The sequence below is a fragment of the Paramormyrops kingsleyae genome, chromosome 4, assembly GCF_048594095.1.
Source record: "Paramormyrops kingsleyae isolate MSU_618 chromosome 4, PKINGS_0.4, whole genome shotgun sequence".
In the NCBI taxonomy this organism is placed as follows: domain Eukaryota; kingdom Metazoa; phylum Chordata; class Actinopteri; order Osteoglossiformes; family Mormyridae; genus Paramormyrops; species Paramormyrops kingsleyae.
The window spans coordinates 18,753,466-18,769,668 of NC_132800.1; the positions used below are offsets into that span (position 1 = coordinate 18,753,466).

General features: G+C 47.0%; 1 protein-coding gene across 3 annotated transcripts in view; it reads left to right on the plus strand.

The window, feature by feature from the left end:
- Positions 1-16,203, plus strand: part of myom1b (myomesin 1b) — a 37,165-nt gene that overhangs the window by 5,828 nt on the left and 15,134 nt on the right. For all 3 annotated transcript variants that reach the window (XM_072710762.1, XM_023838891.2, XM_023838890.2), the window contains 15 exons: positions 237-374; positions 771-945; positions 1,901-2,058; positions 2,891-2,983; positions 4,319-4,407; positions 5,614-5,658; positions 6,577-6,738; positions 7,143-7,304; positions 8,479-8,620; positions 8,965-9,221; positions 9,588-9,712; positions 10,161-10,344; positions 10,536-10,710; positions 11,262-11,383; positions 15,940-16,136. In XM_072710762.1, the coding sequence (XP_072566863.1) occupies positions 865-945; positions 1,901-2,058; positions 2,891-2,983; positions 4,319-4,407; positions 5,614-5,658; positions 6,577-6,738; positions 7,143-7,304; positions 8,479-8,620; positions 8,965-9,221; positions 9,588-9,712; positions 10,161-10,344; positions 10,536-10,710; positions 11,262-11,383; positions 15,940-16,136 (1,992 nt within the window). In that variant the 5' untranslated portion in view covers positions 237-374; positions 771-864. The remainder of the gene's footprint in view (positions 1-236; positions 375-770; positions 946-1,900; positions 2,059-2,890; positions 2,984-4,318; positions 4,408-5,613; positions 5,659-6,576; positions 6,739-7,142; positions 7,305-8,478; positions 8,621-8,964; positions 9,222-9,587; positions 9,713-10,160; positions 10,345-10,535; positions 10,711-11,261; positions 11,384-15,939; positions 16,137-16,203) is intronic.

Below are 16,203 nucleotides of genomic sequence, written 5' to 3' on the forward strand. Positions count from 1 at the left end.
ATCAATGCTACGATGTGACTCATTCCCATCCAGATTTAACTCTCATTTCCTCCTCACTTACTTATTGGCTGATGGGTGTGTATTGTTTATGCATTGAACTGACAGAAAGCACATTTATGGGAACTTTATTACTTACCTCTTTGCGTGGCTGTGAGACATACCCAGTTCTCAGCACATCCCCTAGGGGGCGCCGCTTTAGAGTGGAACAGTGCTAACTCCTGTTTCCATCGTCGCAGACTGAGGGCCTCTGGGTACTCTGGGGTTGAGGAGGAGAGCAGATCGAGCCCCATTGTCAAGAGAGCCAAGCCCACGTACCTGGCCGTGGACAAAGAGAATCAGATCATCGGCTACGTCGTTCCCGTCTTTAGAGGCAGGTGGGTGGACTGACTCTGGAGCCAGGATGTCCCTTGGCGTAGGCTGAGACATTCACCCTTTTGACCCTTTCTGACCAATGACAACTAACTTTATAGCCAAAAACTCTTCGCTCTGGAGCCCCAGGACAGGTTGAGACTGCTGCCTCATTTCGACCAATCACAGATGACTTTATATTCATGGTAGCCTTAAACTTGTCTCTGATTGGTCATAGTGGGTCGCAATTGAAAATTGACATACATACTAGATGACTTCTTGTCTGCTGTTTGCAGCAGGCATACCGATGACAATGGGCCGTCCCTTTTTAACTTTTCTTCTGTCCTCCTGAGATGCCCTTACAGAGTTTTAAATGGCCACTGTTATCCTTAACTGACGCAACGCCCTCTGTTCCCTCACAGTCAGGAGTTTGCCAGCGGCTTGTCCGACACGGAGGAGGCACGAGTGAAGGAGAGCGCTGGCCACCTGGCTCGCAGGAGCCTGTTCGCCAGCAAAATGGAGGCTGAGAGGGTGGAGCAAACTTCCAGGCGCTATGCCATGAGGGAGTCCGCCGAACGCATCTCTTTGAGCAAGAAGGCGAGTGATTGGACACCCCGGTCACATGACCTTGGCGGCCCTATCATGTGATCAACAAGGTCCATATAGTAACAGTCCATCACAGACCTACTCTCTCGCATCCTCAACCCTACACTTCTGGCAATAAAAAGATGCTAATGCTACCCAATGATCCACCATCATGGACATTTTATTTTTGTTTTGTCTAATCCTGCATTATAGAGGTTTTTTAACCGTTAAAAGATCACAAATTCTTGTACGTGGACCTTAAAATTTCTCTACAGTACACTGTGTTGTGGTTTCAACAGAGCTAAGATCCTTTTTATAAATAGCTGTTGGTAATAATGCACAAGCATGTCATGCACGTACCAGGTCAGGACTGGATATCTGTCAGGACCACCCCCCCAAAGATTAGTGCTTCTAAATATTAAATCTGTCCCGTGTCCGCTTTCAGTTAGAGAGGATCTCCTAGATGCAGATAGGACTTCGCGCAATCCAAATGGGATGGGCATACCCCAGATTGAGAGCCACTGCTGTGACACATTAAGAACAGTGACATTTTGGTACTCCCCAGTGGGCCGGAACAATATGGAGGCAATCAGAGTCCCACACTGTCGTGGTCAGAGGTCCCTGGGCTATTTGAGTCATCAGAGGCCCCCTTACTGTTTTCTACAGTGGTGTGGTTGTTAAGCCGGAGGGTGGCAATAAAATTGTACCCTAGCTTTAACGAAGGACAGTTTTTGTTCTGATGGAGCCCTTGGGTTACGGGTTAACTTCTGTCACCTGTTATGATTCCCCTTAGCTCCCCCCTATTCAAATCTGGCCCTCGATTCCAAATCCAGGCCTTGTTTTCAAGACAATAGAGGCAAAAATATTCAAAATATTGAATTCTGGGATTCCCTGCTCTAAATAGTTAGCGGGGGGGGGACTAGACACTCAACACTGTCTGTCGCCCCCCCCCCCCCTACCCACCCAGATCTACGAGAACGAGGAACATCACCGGCAGATGAATGAGGACAGCCTGCAGCACGCTCCGGAGTTCGTGATCAAGCCGCGCTCCCACACCGTGTGGGAGAAGCAGTGCGTGAGGCTGCACTGCACCGTGACTGGCTGGCCGGAGCCGCGTGTTGTCTGGTGAGCGCCCCCTGCTGCTTACATTGGGGTAAAACATAACCTGGGTAAGAAGCAGGAAATTGTGTAACAGATAAGAATAAAAAAAAACTGTATTGGTTTATATATTTACTCTATTATTTATGTAATATATATACTTCCATCCATACATATCTTCTGGCTGCTTATCCACAAAAAGAAATTGAATCCACGATCCCGGGAGTATGGGGCTATCCACTGAGCCACGGTGACTATGCTACAACCAACTCTTAGGCCCCACATCCTTATTAACCACTACTCCCTCTGCTGGCCACTTTAGGACTCCATGTTGTGGCAAAGACCACAACGCGGTTCTTGGAAAGCGTTTGTGGCCTCTGAGTAAGCCTTTCAGGCCCGAAGCTGTGCTGGCGGACGTCGGTTCTCGCTGGACGTAGCCGGGGTTTATTTCCTGGAAGGACAATGCCGTTCCTGGAGCCGCACGCAAACAGACCAGGCCGCTACACTTCTGTGGCCTATTTTAGAGTTTGAGTGCTGTGTGGCACCAATGGGGAGGTTTATCTGTAGGAAGTGCTAATTGGCTGGCAACATTACAGATGGTTCCGTTGACCTGGATAATTACAAGCGATTAGACAGCTTTTGGGAACCTCACAGAGATCTTCATATTTTCAGGAGGTTTCTTGTGCTCTTTTCTGTCTCCCAGCTACCTGAGATTCTCACATTTTCTCCTCATTTCCAGCTCTTGTCCTCCTCAGACTTTCATTCGCATGTCTGCTGATATTCTTCACCTCCGTTGCTTGTGTCTCTTCCACTGATTTTTCCTTCCCCCCCTTTCTTCTGTCCCCTTATCCCTGAGCAGGTACAAAAACAATGTTACTATCGATCCGCTCGCACATGCGGGCAAGTATAAGATCGAGAGCAGCTACAACGTCCACTCACTGGAGGTTAACAGGTAGGCGAGCACTTCTGATGGTGGCCCCAGTTCCCTGCTGCATTTTTTCCGCTGCTTTCCAGCCGTGATTATGGCCGCCAGTCACCCTGATAGCGATACAGAGCCCTCCCGAGTTACATCTGCTGGCTGCAATACGGAATTCTTTAGGAAACATTCTAATAGAGGTCATAGGTCAGTCGTCACAGCAACACGATCACACTATCTCTCCAAGCTCTCTCTCTCGTGATAGGTGTGGCTCAGGGTTTTGTGGTGTTGGTCGGAGAGAGCCAGGACATCGTGCCCCTGGCCTTTCACTTTTCTGACATTGCATTGATCGAACGAAATATTAGACCCTTCGGTGCATGAGACTAATCATCAGCTTTAAAATGATTGATCTAACGGGCTATTCTTGCAAAGCTAGCTGTGTACTATGTGAAATATAAGCTTGCTGGCTTTTCTTCAAGGGAAATCTAGGGGACAAGTTAGTCGATCTAGTTCAAAGTGTTTTACGCTGTGACCACAGTTAATGTTCTGGTTCCAGTTCGCAAAAGAAGAAACCAGATGGTTCTGCCTCATTCCGCCTCGATCTTGCTTGGCATGGTAGCAGAAAAACATTTTGAGTGGCCCCCGTCTTTTCCTAACCCCCACCCCCATCCATTCCCCCGATAACAAAGAGGTCATCTAATTATACCACAACAGCACTCCGAAAGGAATTCTGCCCCGATAAAGGGCAGTTGTGGTTTATTTTTGGCTCAGGTCAGACTAGAGTAGCTGATTCGTTGCTGGGTTTTTAAATATTTTGGGGTAGTACAGTATGGAAACATAAAAGCAGTGCTACAGGCCTCACATGCTCACGAATACAGTGCAGTGTGATGTTTATTTAACCTGCTTCTAGTTCTAAGTTGCTTTGTAAAATCAGTGACGATAGAGCGCAATTGATCTTTGGATGTTGAGATCAATCATACCCCCTAGATTTTCTGAACTAGGCTGACTTCATTGCCTGTTACACCAGTTGTACCATTTGCGAATTATATATTAATTTACTACAGCGGGTCCTCTTCCATAATTAAAATTTTTTGGCGTATCTGTTGCACTGATCATTCACAAAAATGGAGAAATGTGAAATATGTAGATTTTTTTTTTCCATATCACATTAAGATTACCCACACCTCCTGATTACCAGATAATGATCATGTGACATGCATTACATCATCCTTCTTACGCGTCGGTTTTCGCTACAGTCTGTGGTTCTGAGATCCGTCACATGTCTGTCATCGTCGGGCATTCGTGAGGCGTGCCTCATTGGGTCCTTGGCCCGAGCCCCAAGCTGTCACACGTCTTCCTCTCCCCTTTCAGATGTGATTTCGATGACACCGCGCAGTATCGCGTGTCCGCCATGAACTCCAAGGGGGAGCTCTCTGCCTTCGCCTCCATCGTGGTGAAGAGTAGGTCCTTGGAGCCCTCTGTCGCCCCCCAGTTCTGTCACATGACATTGCACTCGACTTGGATTCCTGGTAGCCAGAAGCCGCCTGATCTGAAGTGCTTGTAGTGGCACAACTCAACAAGACATTGGATAAGGTCATGGATCTCAGTGTAGCCAACTGCGCACATTCACCTTTGAGTCACTAGTTAGTGTGGTGGTGTGTAGCTCAGTAGGTTGGGACGCTGATCAGAAGGTCACTGGTTCAAATCTTAGAGTCAGTATTGTGATGTCACCATTGGGCCCTTGGCTGTGGTGCTTAAACCCCAATTGCTCTAGGAACTGACTGAATGTACGTCACTTTGGGTAAAAGCTTCTGCCAAATAAAATAGATGTAAATTAACAAACAACTGTAAAATGCCAACAATCTCGAGTTAACACCAGATGTTCACCATACTCAGACATACTGTTGTACCCTTGCGTCATGCACTTAATCCGAATTGCTCAAGTGAAATATAGTCATAGAAAGGTATAAGATGCTTTTGATAAAAATATCGGTTAAATGTTACAGGTTATTCCAATTAAGTTTTGTTTAGGCTCCACCAGTTTGTATGGCTGTACGTTGGTTAAAGTGGTCCAGTTTCAGTATAGTTTACAGGAAGATTACAATCAACCTAAATATACATCCTTCTCCTGAAATGGCCAGATCTCGACTGGTGAGCAGATTCTGGGGATCATTATGGGACAACGCATCCCTACTCTGTCCCAAAGCTCTGTTTGGCAGATCTGGACTTTGCCTGGGATTTCCCATTGATTTCTCAGTAACCTCAATCCAGAACACACCCTCGTCTAGGTCACAAGCTTGTCCTGGTATCGGTACTAAAACAATCTGACACCAGAACATGCTCAGATTTACAAAGTAAGGTCTGTTTCAGCGTCAACAAATCGAATGACCAGGATGCATACAGGGGGACCAGAGGCTTCATGACCACTTAGGCCAGATTCAAAGCCTGCAAATGAAGGGAGATCCTGACCATGTGACAGCAGAGAGTCAGCCGGATTTAAGCATGCAGTTGATGCATTTTATGCTAAGAAAAACATCAGCAGCTCTCAAATAGTTTCATGTAGTGCAAAATCTAAAGAGCACAATGGGTGTCTTGGTAATACTCACATGATCTCTCACTATTGCTGCATAATGAGTGCAGTTTAATGGTCCTGCTTTCGTTCTTAGGGTTCAAAGGAGAAATAGACGAGTCTCTCCCAGCTCCCAGACAGCGTGAGTATTTGTGTCAGCTCTCCTGTTTGACATGTATGAATGAATGGTGCATTATCGAATTAACGTTAGCACCTGTAATGTTTAGTACAACTGGGTTCTGCCTCACGTTAAAAACATGTGATTAATAAAAATGTGATACAGTTTAAAGAAGCTTGATGCCCCTGTAACATCAATGGGGATGAGAGCATGCTGGGATTGCAGTCAGTGTCTCGTTTGTGCTGTGCAATGGGCCACATGAGCGGTTTCCAGTTACAGTATGAGATCAGGGAAACTGCAGTCAGTAAATGAGCTGATTTTGATTGGCTCTCTAGCTCTCCTAGCTGATAGGGTGAGACTGAATCTAGATGTAACTCTTCATTATGCTCATATACACCATATTCATTATGCTCATATACTGTATATATCATATTCATTTAGACTTCTGTTTGGTATGTATATGAAGATAGAGATACTAAATTAACTCTTGCTTCACTATGCTTATATGTAAAACATACTTTTAACAGCAGCTATGGTATAATAATCAATACTTATGTAAAAGGACATATACTTTTTACAATTTATCATAATCAGCTTTGATCCCTTTGAAGTCTTTATTCCCTTTCTCACATCTATTGAACATGCAATACTATATGAACACAGGTATGCAAGCAGGTCAGGCCCTTGCAGTTTTAAGGACAGGATTGAAGGGCCCTGTTCCGTGTTGGTGTGGCTGGGGAGTGAGGAACCGGAATTGTAACGCGCAGGCTGACTGCACCAGTCCGTCTCTGAGCCCCTCACACATTGGTGTCCCTCAAGGGCAATGAATAATCTCATAGCTGTTGGGTTAAACTCCTCCATTCAGCATCAGAACCCTTGTCTCTTTCTCCTTGATCCTCAATCGGAACCCCCCCCCCGCTCCCCCCACCACCCCAACCCCAGCCGGCTTCTGCTCTGAGTACGGCATCACCTTTGAGACGCACATCGTGGAGACGTTCGACGTGTCGTTTGGCCGTGAGGGCGAGACCATGAGCCTGGGCTGCACCGTCATCATCTATCCCACAATCCAGCGCTACCAGCCTGAAGTGCAGTGGTACCGGGACGGTAAGTGGAGGGGGGGCCAGCTGGAGAGCCAATCAGGGCCCTTAAATCCCCCCCGCCCCCTGTGAGGACGGGCATGACGAAACAGAATGACACAGCAGTAGAGACGTCGGAAGGACTGCTAATGATTTCACATGTTCTTGGATTATTTTTACTTAGCACATAGTAAAATGTCATGCTGGCCTGTTAACACGTCTTTGTAAACCTACATAAATACTTGGTTTAACATTAGATGCGGACCTACCATTGTTTAAATAGTTTTTAATGCTGTAGTTTATGAAGTACTGAACGTTAGCGCTAGGTATTTTTACAGATACCCCTTTTTTGCGCTGGGGACGCCGGGCGATGTTTGCGCGTGCGGCCGGGTGACCGAGGTCGGTCTCTCTGTCACCCCCTTGTGGTCACAGGCGTCCTGCTGGAGCCGTCCAAGTGGGCGCACATGCACTGGAGCGGGAACCGCGCCACCCTCACCCTGACGCACCTGAACAAGGAGGACGAGGGCCTGTACACCCTGCGGGTCTCCACCAAGTCGGGCTACGAGACGCACTCTGCCTACGTGTTTGTCAGAGGTGAGGAGCCTCACGTGGTGCCGACACAGGAAGTGAAACTAACGGCTCACCCTGTTCTTCTCAGTCTGCAACTTCCTGTCATTTGATGATGGTAACCAATGGAGAGTCAGCTACACACGAGATAGCTGACAGTAATCCCACCCATCACGGGGTTTCCATTGCCATTCTGTCCCATTACTAGTTTCATTAGTTTTGTTGTAATTAGTAAAGTATTGCTGCTTAACCCATAGTTTTATATATAAAAAGATAGTCACAAAATGTGGGAATTTTCTGTACGGAAACAAAAAAAGAGCTTCATTAATAGACAAATTTGTCTGAATTATAAAACATTGCTTTTAAAAATGCAAAGGTATTTATGTGAATATGTACGTGACTGTGCTGTACAAGGCAAAGGACATCATAGGCAGCATTATGTTGCATTATGGGCAATTTGCAGATGTCAACATGAAATGGTTTTAAACGGTGAGAGGAAAATAGGATTATTCTTGAAAAGAATAACAGCAGGCAGGGCAGGACCTGCACTGTCAACCTTGAGATTGTGATACCACTGAACCATCGTTCCATATTTACAAGACTTCTACTTATTTAAATGAAACAACTTCTGCTGTACAGAAAGTATCTGTGTCATTCGTTGGCCTGACACTTTGTAGTTTGTCTTACCAGCTGGTTAATAGCCGCCTTTAATTAAACCTGTAATCCTCTGACTATTGCGGTCATTTCCTTCTAATGTGGCTGGGCTGTAATGACACATGACTCTGTACTTATCATTAAAGTCAGAAATGGCAAAGCATCCAGAACCAGCAGTCTGGAATATTCCAAAAGCCACTAGGTGCCGTCGTCATTTTTGGCGCGATCGGAGCGTTAAAGCAAACACTCCCGTCTGGGTTCATTACCCTGTGTGTAAAGGTTAAAAACCGCTGTGAAGGCTGTGGTTTGGATGACATGGACCTGATTGGCACTTGGCCTGATTTCATCGTCGTCTAGCTGCCACGTCTTCGAGGGCTTGGGTTTCGCTCTGAGGCTGCGAGGCCGCTTCTAATTCGGTCTACAGAGGTCACTCGGTGTTTAGCGTTACCTTAAAGCACTACGAGAACCTAACATCCTGTACTGTAATACGGTGTGTGGTTACAGCTAGGATCTTAATCCCGCCTGTGTGTGTGTGTGTGTGTGTTAGACGCGGACGCTGAGCTCCAAGGAGCCCCCACAGCCCCCCTGGACGCGGTGTGTCAGGATGCCAACAAGGATTACGTCATAGTGACATGGAAGCAGCCGGCTGTGGATGGAGGGAGCCCCATTCTCGGCTACTTCGTGGACAGGTCAGCCCCAGACGTCGCATCTGCGAGGTTCAAAGTCAGACCAGAAAAGAGACGGGTTGCAGCCAATGGAGCAGCAGGTGGCGTGATGGTTAAGAGTACAGTCTTGATGTAGCAAGACTACTGGTTCATTCCTAGGCTATAGTTAATTGATGTGAGTAATAAATGATTTGCCATCCTGTGGCCAAATACGAAATTGTAAGATACGATGACTGACGAAATGCAAGATCTTCCTATTGGTTGGTATCTGGTAGGAAGGAACGGGAATTTCCAATGTTACGAACAGATGAAAATCGTGAATGGAAGCCCTTCAAAGGAAACGTATGCTGTCTGTTCGTTCGTCACAGATGTGAGGTGGGCACCACACACTGGATCCAGTGTAATGACACTCCGGTAAAATTTGCCCGGTTCCCTGTGACGGGCCTGGTGGAGGGGCGCTCCTATGTCTTCCGGGTACGTGCCGTCAACAAGTCGGGCATGAGCCACCCGTCCCGGGCCTCGGAGCCCATTGCCGCCATGGATCCCGCTGACCGCGCCCGTATGAAGGGTCATACCACGGCTCCTTGGACTGGACAGATCATTGTCACAGAGGAAGAACCTGTAGGTATGAAGTACAAGCCTGTTACTGCCAATCACATTTAATCTACCTCACAAGTTAAATACCGTTGCATTATTGGCAATTAGGTGATCAAATCAATTACAGCATCACAGACAAACATAACTGCACTATGAAAGTTAGAATGGGGGGAAAAACCGCAAATGGTAAAAATTCTTGTATGAGTGGAACAAAATCCCTTGGGGGTTCAATACTAACCAGCTACTTAGTCCTGCTGAGCATCATCACTTTATACAATCCAAGAAATGGTGTGTAAGGAGTTTGTTAATGCAACAACATTGTGGAATCAGGAATAAAAATGCCATGCCGAAGGACTGTGAACCCAATATGAACGGTCCATCTTCATCCCTTCAGAGGGTGTGGTGCCAGGAAAACCCCAGGATTTGGTTGTAACTGAGGCTACTAAGAACTACGTGGTCTTGAGCTGGAAGCCTCCTGGACAGAGAGGGCATGAGGGCATCATGTACTATGTGGAAAAGGTAAGAGACCATCTGTTCTCATGGTCCCTTTAAATGAGTAGCATCTCATATGGAAATTCTGGGTAATGGAGGAAAGAATAGGGGATGGGTGTTAAGCCTGTATGAGGAGGCAGAAACCCACTAATTAAGTTCTTTTGCTGGTCTTTGTGGGTGTGGTCAGTCCCCTTGTCAAGCTTTGTGGGAGTGGTCAGTCCCCTTGTCAAGCTTTGTGGGTGTGGTCAGTCCCCTTGTCAAGCTTTGTGGGTGTGGTCAGTCCCCTTGTCAAGCTTTGTGGGTGTGGTCAGTCCCCTTGTCAAGCTTTGTGGGTGTGGCTTGTTCTCCTGTCTAGGTCTGTGGGTGTGGTCAGGTTTCCTGTTGATCTTCCTTGGTGTGGTCATGACATATTCGCATCAGCTCTCCATGGCCACACGTGCGCCATGCTTGAACTGCTCCACTTCGTGTGTTTCAGTGTGTGGCTGGCACAGACAGTTGGCAGAGGGTCAATACTGAAATCCCGGTCAAGTCTCCCCGCTTCGCCCTCTTTGACCTCTCGGAGGGCAAGTCCTACCGCTTCCGTGTGCGCTGCTCCAACTCGGCCGGAGTCGGGGAGCCGTCTGAACCCACCGAGGCCACCGTGGTTGGTGATAAGCTGGGTGAGTTCCTTCAAGAAGACTAGCTGAAAGTGACCTGTTGTTTTGAATCTTGAACCAAGTATGTATGTATGTATCACATGACAGGATGCAGTTATTGTGTTTGGGAGGAACAAACTGCTCCCCTCATCTCTAAGCTGTCAACCCATCTGTTCTGAGGTAGCGAGAGCATTTGACATTCCTCAATCCTCCAGACATCCCCTCGTCTCCGGGTCGCGTGGTGCCCACAAGGAACACGGACACGTCGGTAGTGGTTTCCTGGGAGGCGTCTAAGGATGCTAAGGAGCTGGTGGGCTACTACATTGAGGCCACGGTGGTTGGCAAGGATGCTTGGCAGCCGTGCAACAACAAGCCAGTGAAAGGCACCAGGTATTCTGAATGCTGTGGAGGGTGGGCTCACTGCTGTTCTCACTGTGCCCTGTCCTTTTTAGAACATAAGAACATAAGAAATTGACAAACAAGAGGAGGCCATTCGACCCATCAAGCTCGTTTGGGGAGAACTCGACTAATAGCTCAGAGTTGTTAAAACCTTATCTAGCTCTGATTTAAAGGAGCCCAGGGTTTTAGCTTGTACTATACCAGCAGAGAGAGATTCCATACTCTAACTACATGCTGTGTAAAGAAGTGCTTTCTCAAATCCAGCACAGTCCTCAGAGACCCCCAGATAGTCCATACAGTATTTTTGTTCCCTCTTAGAACACCAAATAATCAAGAACACCGAATAACAGGTACAGGTTTGTTGGGACGAAGAAAAGATGTGGACTGTCTCGGGGTCTCTGAGGACTGGGTTGAGGAACGCTGGGTTAGCATTTAAAAGCCATGACAGGAAGCTAAGCGGTTGGTTCCATAGCACCGTTTTCCTGACAGAGCACAGCCGGGATTCCCATCTCGCTGACAGCTTTTCTGTGACTCGCCCGCAGGTTCGTGTGCCATGGCCTCACCACTGGAGACAACTATACATTCAGGGTGCGGGCTCTGAATGCCGCCGGGCTCAGCGGGTTCTCACAGGAATCCGAAGCCATCGAAGTCAAAGCTGCCATCGGTGAGTGCAGGCGCCGTACAGAATTAGCGTGACAGCAGGGTGAGGGGTATGCTGCCATATGTATGGCTTCTAGCCCAGAAAGAACTTTACTATTTGAAATGCAGATATTATGTTTATTGCCGGCTATTTTCACTTCCATGTACTTCCCTTTGGGTTCCTTAGTGATACAGATAATTGAAAAAAAGACAACTTGGACAATTGCTTTTTACTTCATGGGAGTCGAGATATTTTCAGTTGCTCGAAAATAGGTCTAATGTTGTACTTATTGAGTATTACCGAATACTGTTGTACTTAACAAGTATTAGTGAGTACTCAGTCAGTACTCAATGTATTATATGTTGTTGATTGGCCTCCATCTTGATGTTGCTTGTCCTTGAATCACTCATACTCTGCTGCTGCTTTCCTTCTCTTCACCGACTCCATGTTCGCCGCTCTGCGTGGAGTCAGTGTCCCCTTATCCATTCATTCTCTCACAAATCCCCCCCAAGTCATTCTGCTCCATAGTAACAAATCCAAATCACGTTCACCCATCTCACCCACCACTCCATCACACAACACGACACCCAGCGTTTCCAGCACTCTTTCGCCTTGCACTCCTTCACTTCCGTGAAGAACTCGTAGACTTCCGCTCGTTTGGATTCACGTGACCCAGCATGGTCACACACCCACCCTTACTACACCGCCACTCCTTGGAGCATATTTTCGCCCGCCTCTCAGTCTAAAAGGTACTCCGTCCTACTTCCTTTATCTCTCTCTCACCTTTTCCTTGTTATTATGGGATGCTAATTCCTCATTAATATGGCATTGCTAACATGCATCCTTAGAAACAAGGACTTTAAAGTAATTCCTTACTATAGAAAGAACCCGTCTAACGAATTACTGACTACTGAACCTGGCATGGTACTTTAATCTAAGCCTTTAAGGCAAATTAATTAATTAATATTAATACTATTTGTTAATTAAAATTATTTAAAACAACCCTCAGGAGTAAACAGTAGCATTGACTTGGGATTTGAACATACTAGTCTACTGTGAGACCTCACCTCACACGACTGCCACAGATGTGCGTTGCAGCCATTTGAAAGAAAGGAATTAAAACAAGCATAACAATAGGCACAAAAAAATGGAATCAGTTTTAAACCAAATAAAACAAAATAAAATAAAATACAACCAAAAACCTGGGAATATTCTCGGTAAGGGACTTTGACCAGAAAAGGTGATCTAGATACCATCCTCTCTGGTCACTGTGGGGGACCACACTCACTGGTCCTGGTCCTCATGCAAGGGGACATGAACAGTGGGCCACAGTGGGACCCAAACCCAGTGTCCTCTGGGGGAAGCTAGCCGCAGAGTATTAGGGGGACCAAACCCTGGTCAACATCGGTGAAGAAGGGACCCAAACTCTCCTGATCGTGGTACTCAACACTCCAAATTTCAGAATTCGCAGTACCACTATTCTATCTTCTCTGTACTCTGTAGGGGACCACATTCTCTGGTCCTTATGCAAGGCGACACAAACCCTTGCCACACTGGGACACAAACCCAGTGTATTCTGGGAAACTCTAGCCCCAGAGTATTCGGGGGAGCAACTCCCCATCGATGTCAATAAAGAAGGAGCTCGAAACTTCCTTCTGCTCTATCAAATGTTAATATGACTGCAGGGCATTGTGAGTAGCTGAGACCCAGTTGGAGACAGCCAATACTCTCCCAGTGCTTTGATTCCGGTCAATGATGCAGACTGACGTCATGTGTTCCTCTTCTAGTTGATGAGTTGTTTCCATTTCAATCCTGTCATTAGCACCTCGTTACCAGTGTACTGTCACTCTCACAGACCTAGGAGATCCTCTGCCACCAACCCGCTCGCATGCTGCTCCACCCAATTGTTGCATGACCTTCTTCATTGTTTTCGTGCTGGCCAAAAATGAACAAATGAAGATCAACTTACGTGTGCTGTAACCTCGACTCCTGTCTAAATGAGTTTGCCTCTCTTTCTGCTGTTCCCTGCTAACTCCTGTAGGGGGCGGAGTACCTCGTGAGGGTAACGCAGGTGGATTAACTGTGCTCGCGCCCCGCCAGGCTAGTCAGCATGCGGCCACCTGGCAACCCCCCGACACGCTGCTAAAACAGCTCACTGAGTCTTCAGGCCCGACCGGGGCTCCTAGCTCGCAGGCAGTCGGGCCTGTAGTAAGTAAGGAGGCCCAAACCGGCAGTGCGCCTGCGGTCCTGGAGCTCAGTGGGCCGCCAGTGCCCCAGTGGACACGTAAGTCCCCTGTAGGAACTTCAGCCAACACCAGTGGAGAGAAATCAATCAATGACCCAGCAGGTGAGATTTACGTAAACTGGATGATCTTTTTCAGTGATACGTTCTCCATTTTTTGCCATTTATTCCTTTTTTCATTTTTGTTTTTTCCTTTCCTCATCTTTTCTTTTCTCCACTTTGATGATAATTGTCCTTTTTTTTAAAGTGGACAACAATGTTTCTTGTCAGTTCAGTCTCTCTTACTAAAGCTAAATGCCAGCAGTGGGTAGATTAGTTAGGCCTAGCCAGCCAACTTGGGTTGTGCCATATGAGTCTTTATGCAAGATCATGATCGTTTGGTGAACCTCAGGGTGGGAGTGAAGGTCTGTGGCCAAGAGCAGCCTCTGCTATGACACACACTGGCTTAAACCACCCAGATTTCACTGCCATTTTAAAAATATGGATAGACAGGAATTTACCCGTCTATGAGAAACAGTGAAGCTTGGGGTCTGAGCGCAGGATCAGCCATTTTTCTGCCTCCCCTGCAGCACTTTTTTGGGTTAAAGGCATTGCTTTTGGGCCCAACAGAAATATCATTACCCTGCCAAGTACAAAATTTCAACCGGCAAATTTTTTGGACGGACTCCTAACCCACAGTCACACACCGGCCCAATGAAAACACCACCGGCCATTAAACACGTCCAAGACACATAAATTCATTTCTTTGTTTCTAGCACTGTTTTCTCAGCACTTCATCTGAAGGACAGGCTCTTTCCAGATGTGTACTGGAGAGCTGTATGTACTGCGTAATGGAAGGCTGTGTACTTGCTGATTACACTTTCATGGGACTTACGTCTTCCTATATTTGCCCTGGTTACCAAGACTTTTTGCCGGGGTTGGGGTGAGGACTGCCACCAGGGGTGGGTTTGTTGTTTTTGGGGCCCCATTCACAAAGTCACTGCCCCCTGAGTGTAGTGACTGTCTGTGGCCAACAGGGGGCGCCCAAACCTAGGGGGTTCCATGCAAACACAGCGTGAATCAAATGAGATGGCCTTAATCTCATGCCCTGATGTCCTGTTATAAACCCCTGGCCAAGCTGTTGGACCAGCTAATCAAAGGCCACACTACTGTCTTTTGTGCCAATTAGAGATACCTAAAAAATGACTATACAGTTGGTCATGGTTTCCAAGATCTGATGAGGTTCAACCTCATCAATTTGTGCACAAGTGCGGTGACAACCATGCATTCAGCTTCAGGACTTTACATTGACAGGTTTAGCCTGAAGATTCCAAAGGTCTAGAATGACTTTTTTTAAGGTAAGAAATATACAGTACATTGACATGAAACTTAAAACATTCAACATTATTCCTGACAACCCCAGATTGTCATGCAGGTTTTGCCAGCGTAGGTATTATAAATAAAGTTTCAGAATTTAACCTCCTGAATACTGCAGGAGTGATTTATGATGTGATGTGCATACATAGGGTAATATTTAAAACCTAAAAAAGCATCCACAGGAAATTCAGTCAAGCTTTAGGATGAAGTCATTGCACCATCCAGGAGACCAGATGTCTAGATGAGCACCACCTACCAATGCCAACACTCCTTAACCCTGTAGTCCACCCCATAATACGCCGTTTCCATCCCGCAGCAGCCCAGAACGGGCTCCACCCAGGGAGAAGATGGCGAGGTGCCAGATCACCAGTGGCCAGCCACCCAACTTAAGCATCTATCTGGTGTTTCATTAGAGTTTCACCCAGAAGAGTTCCACACCCCAGTTAGCACTATTCACACACCCTGAGGCAGAGCACTCGAGTGTGTATGCATGTAGTCTCAGACTGACGACATCAGATACCCCTTACTGTTGCCATTGCATTTCCCAGAGTTCCTCAGGGGCTGCCCCTGCAGTGAGAGCATTGGTGTGACCAGGCTGAAACAGAAGGCGGAAATTCAGGATAAGAGTACTACCACATTACTTACGTTTTGTTGGATGATTAGCTTTTGGTGTGGCAGCCACTGTTTAGTAACTAATTCTCTAACCTGCCTCAAACTACCAGCTGCCCCAGACTCTCCCTTGGGTAGTCAAGAACCTCAAAGATTACATATATAACATCTCCATAAGGCAAAAATTGACATTATTTGGGAAGGAAATGTGAATATTAGGCTCTAGGCCCATAGCATTGGATCAGCGTTTGTGAGAAATGGATGAGTGGAGGGATGATGACTGTTCTTCAACAGATGGTCAACCAGCGCTTCAGCTCCCTCAGCCAGTTGAGTTGCTAGCTATATGCTAATTGGTATTTTCCCATCATCTCAGCATCCCCGGCGCCCCCTTATGGCATCTGCTTGCTGGAGAGCGTCCGGGACTCCATGGTACTTGGCTGGAAGCAGCCGACCTTCATCGGTGGGGCCGAAGTCACCGGCTACTTCGTGGACTACCGGGAGATGGTGGCAGGAGTGCCGGGCAGGTGGCACGAGGCGAACATCAAGGCCATCAGCGACAGAGCCTACAGGGTGACTCTCCACTCCACGTTCATGTTTATTCATTCTGCATGCTCTTGTCAACAGGGAAACAGGAGAA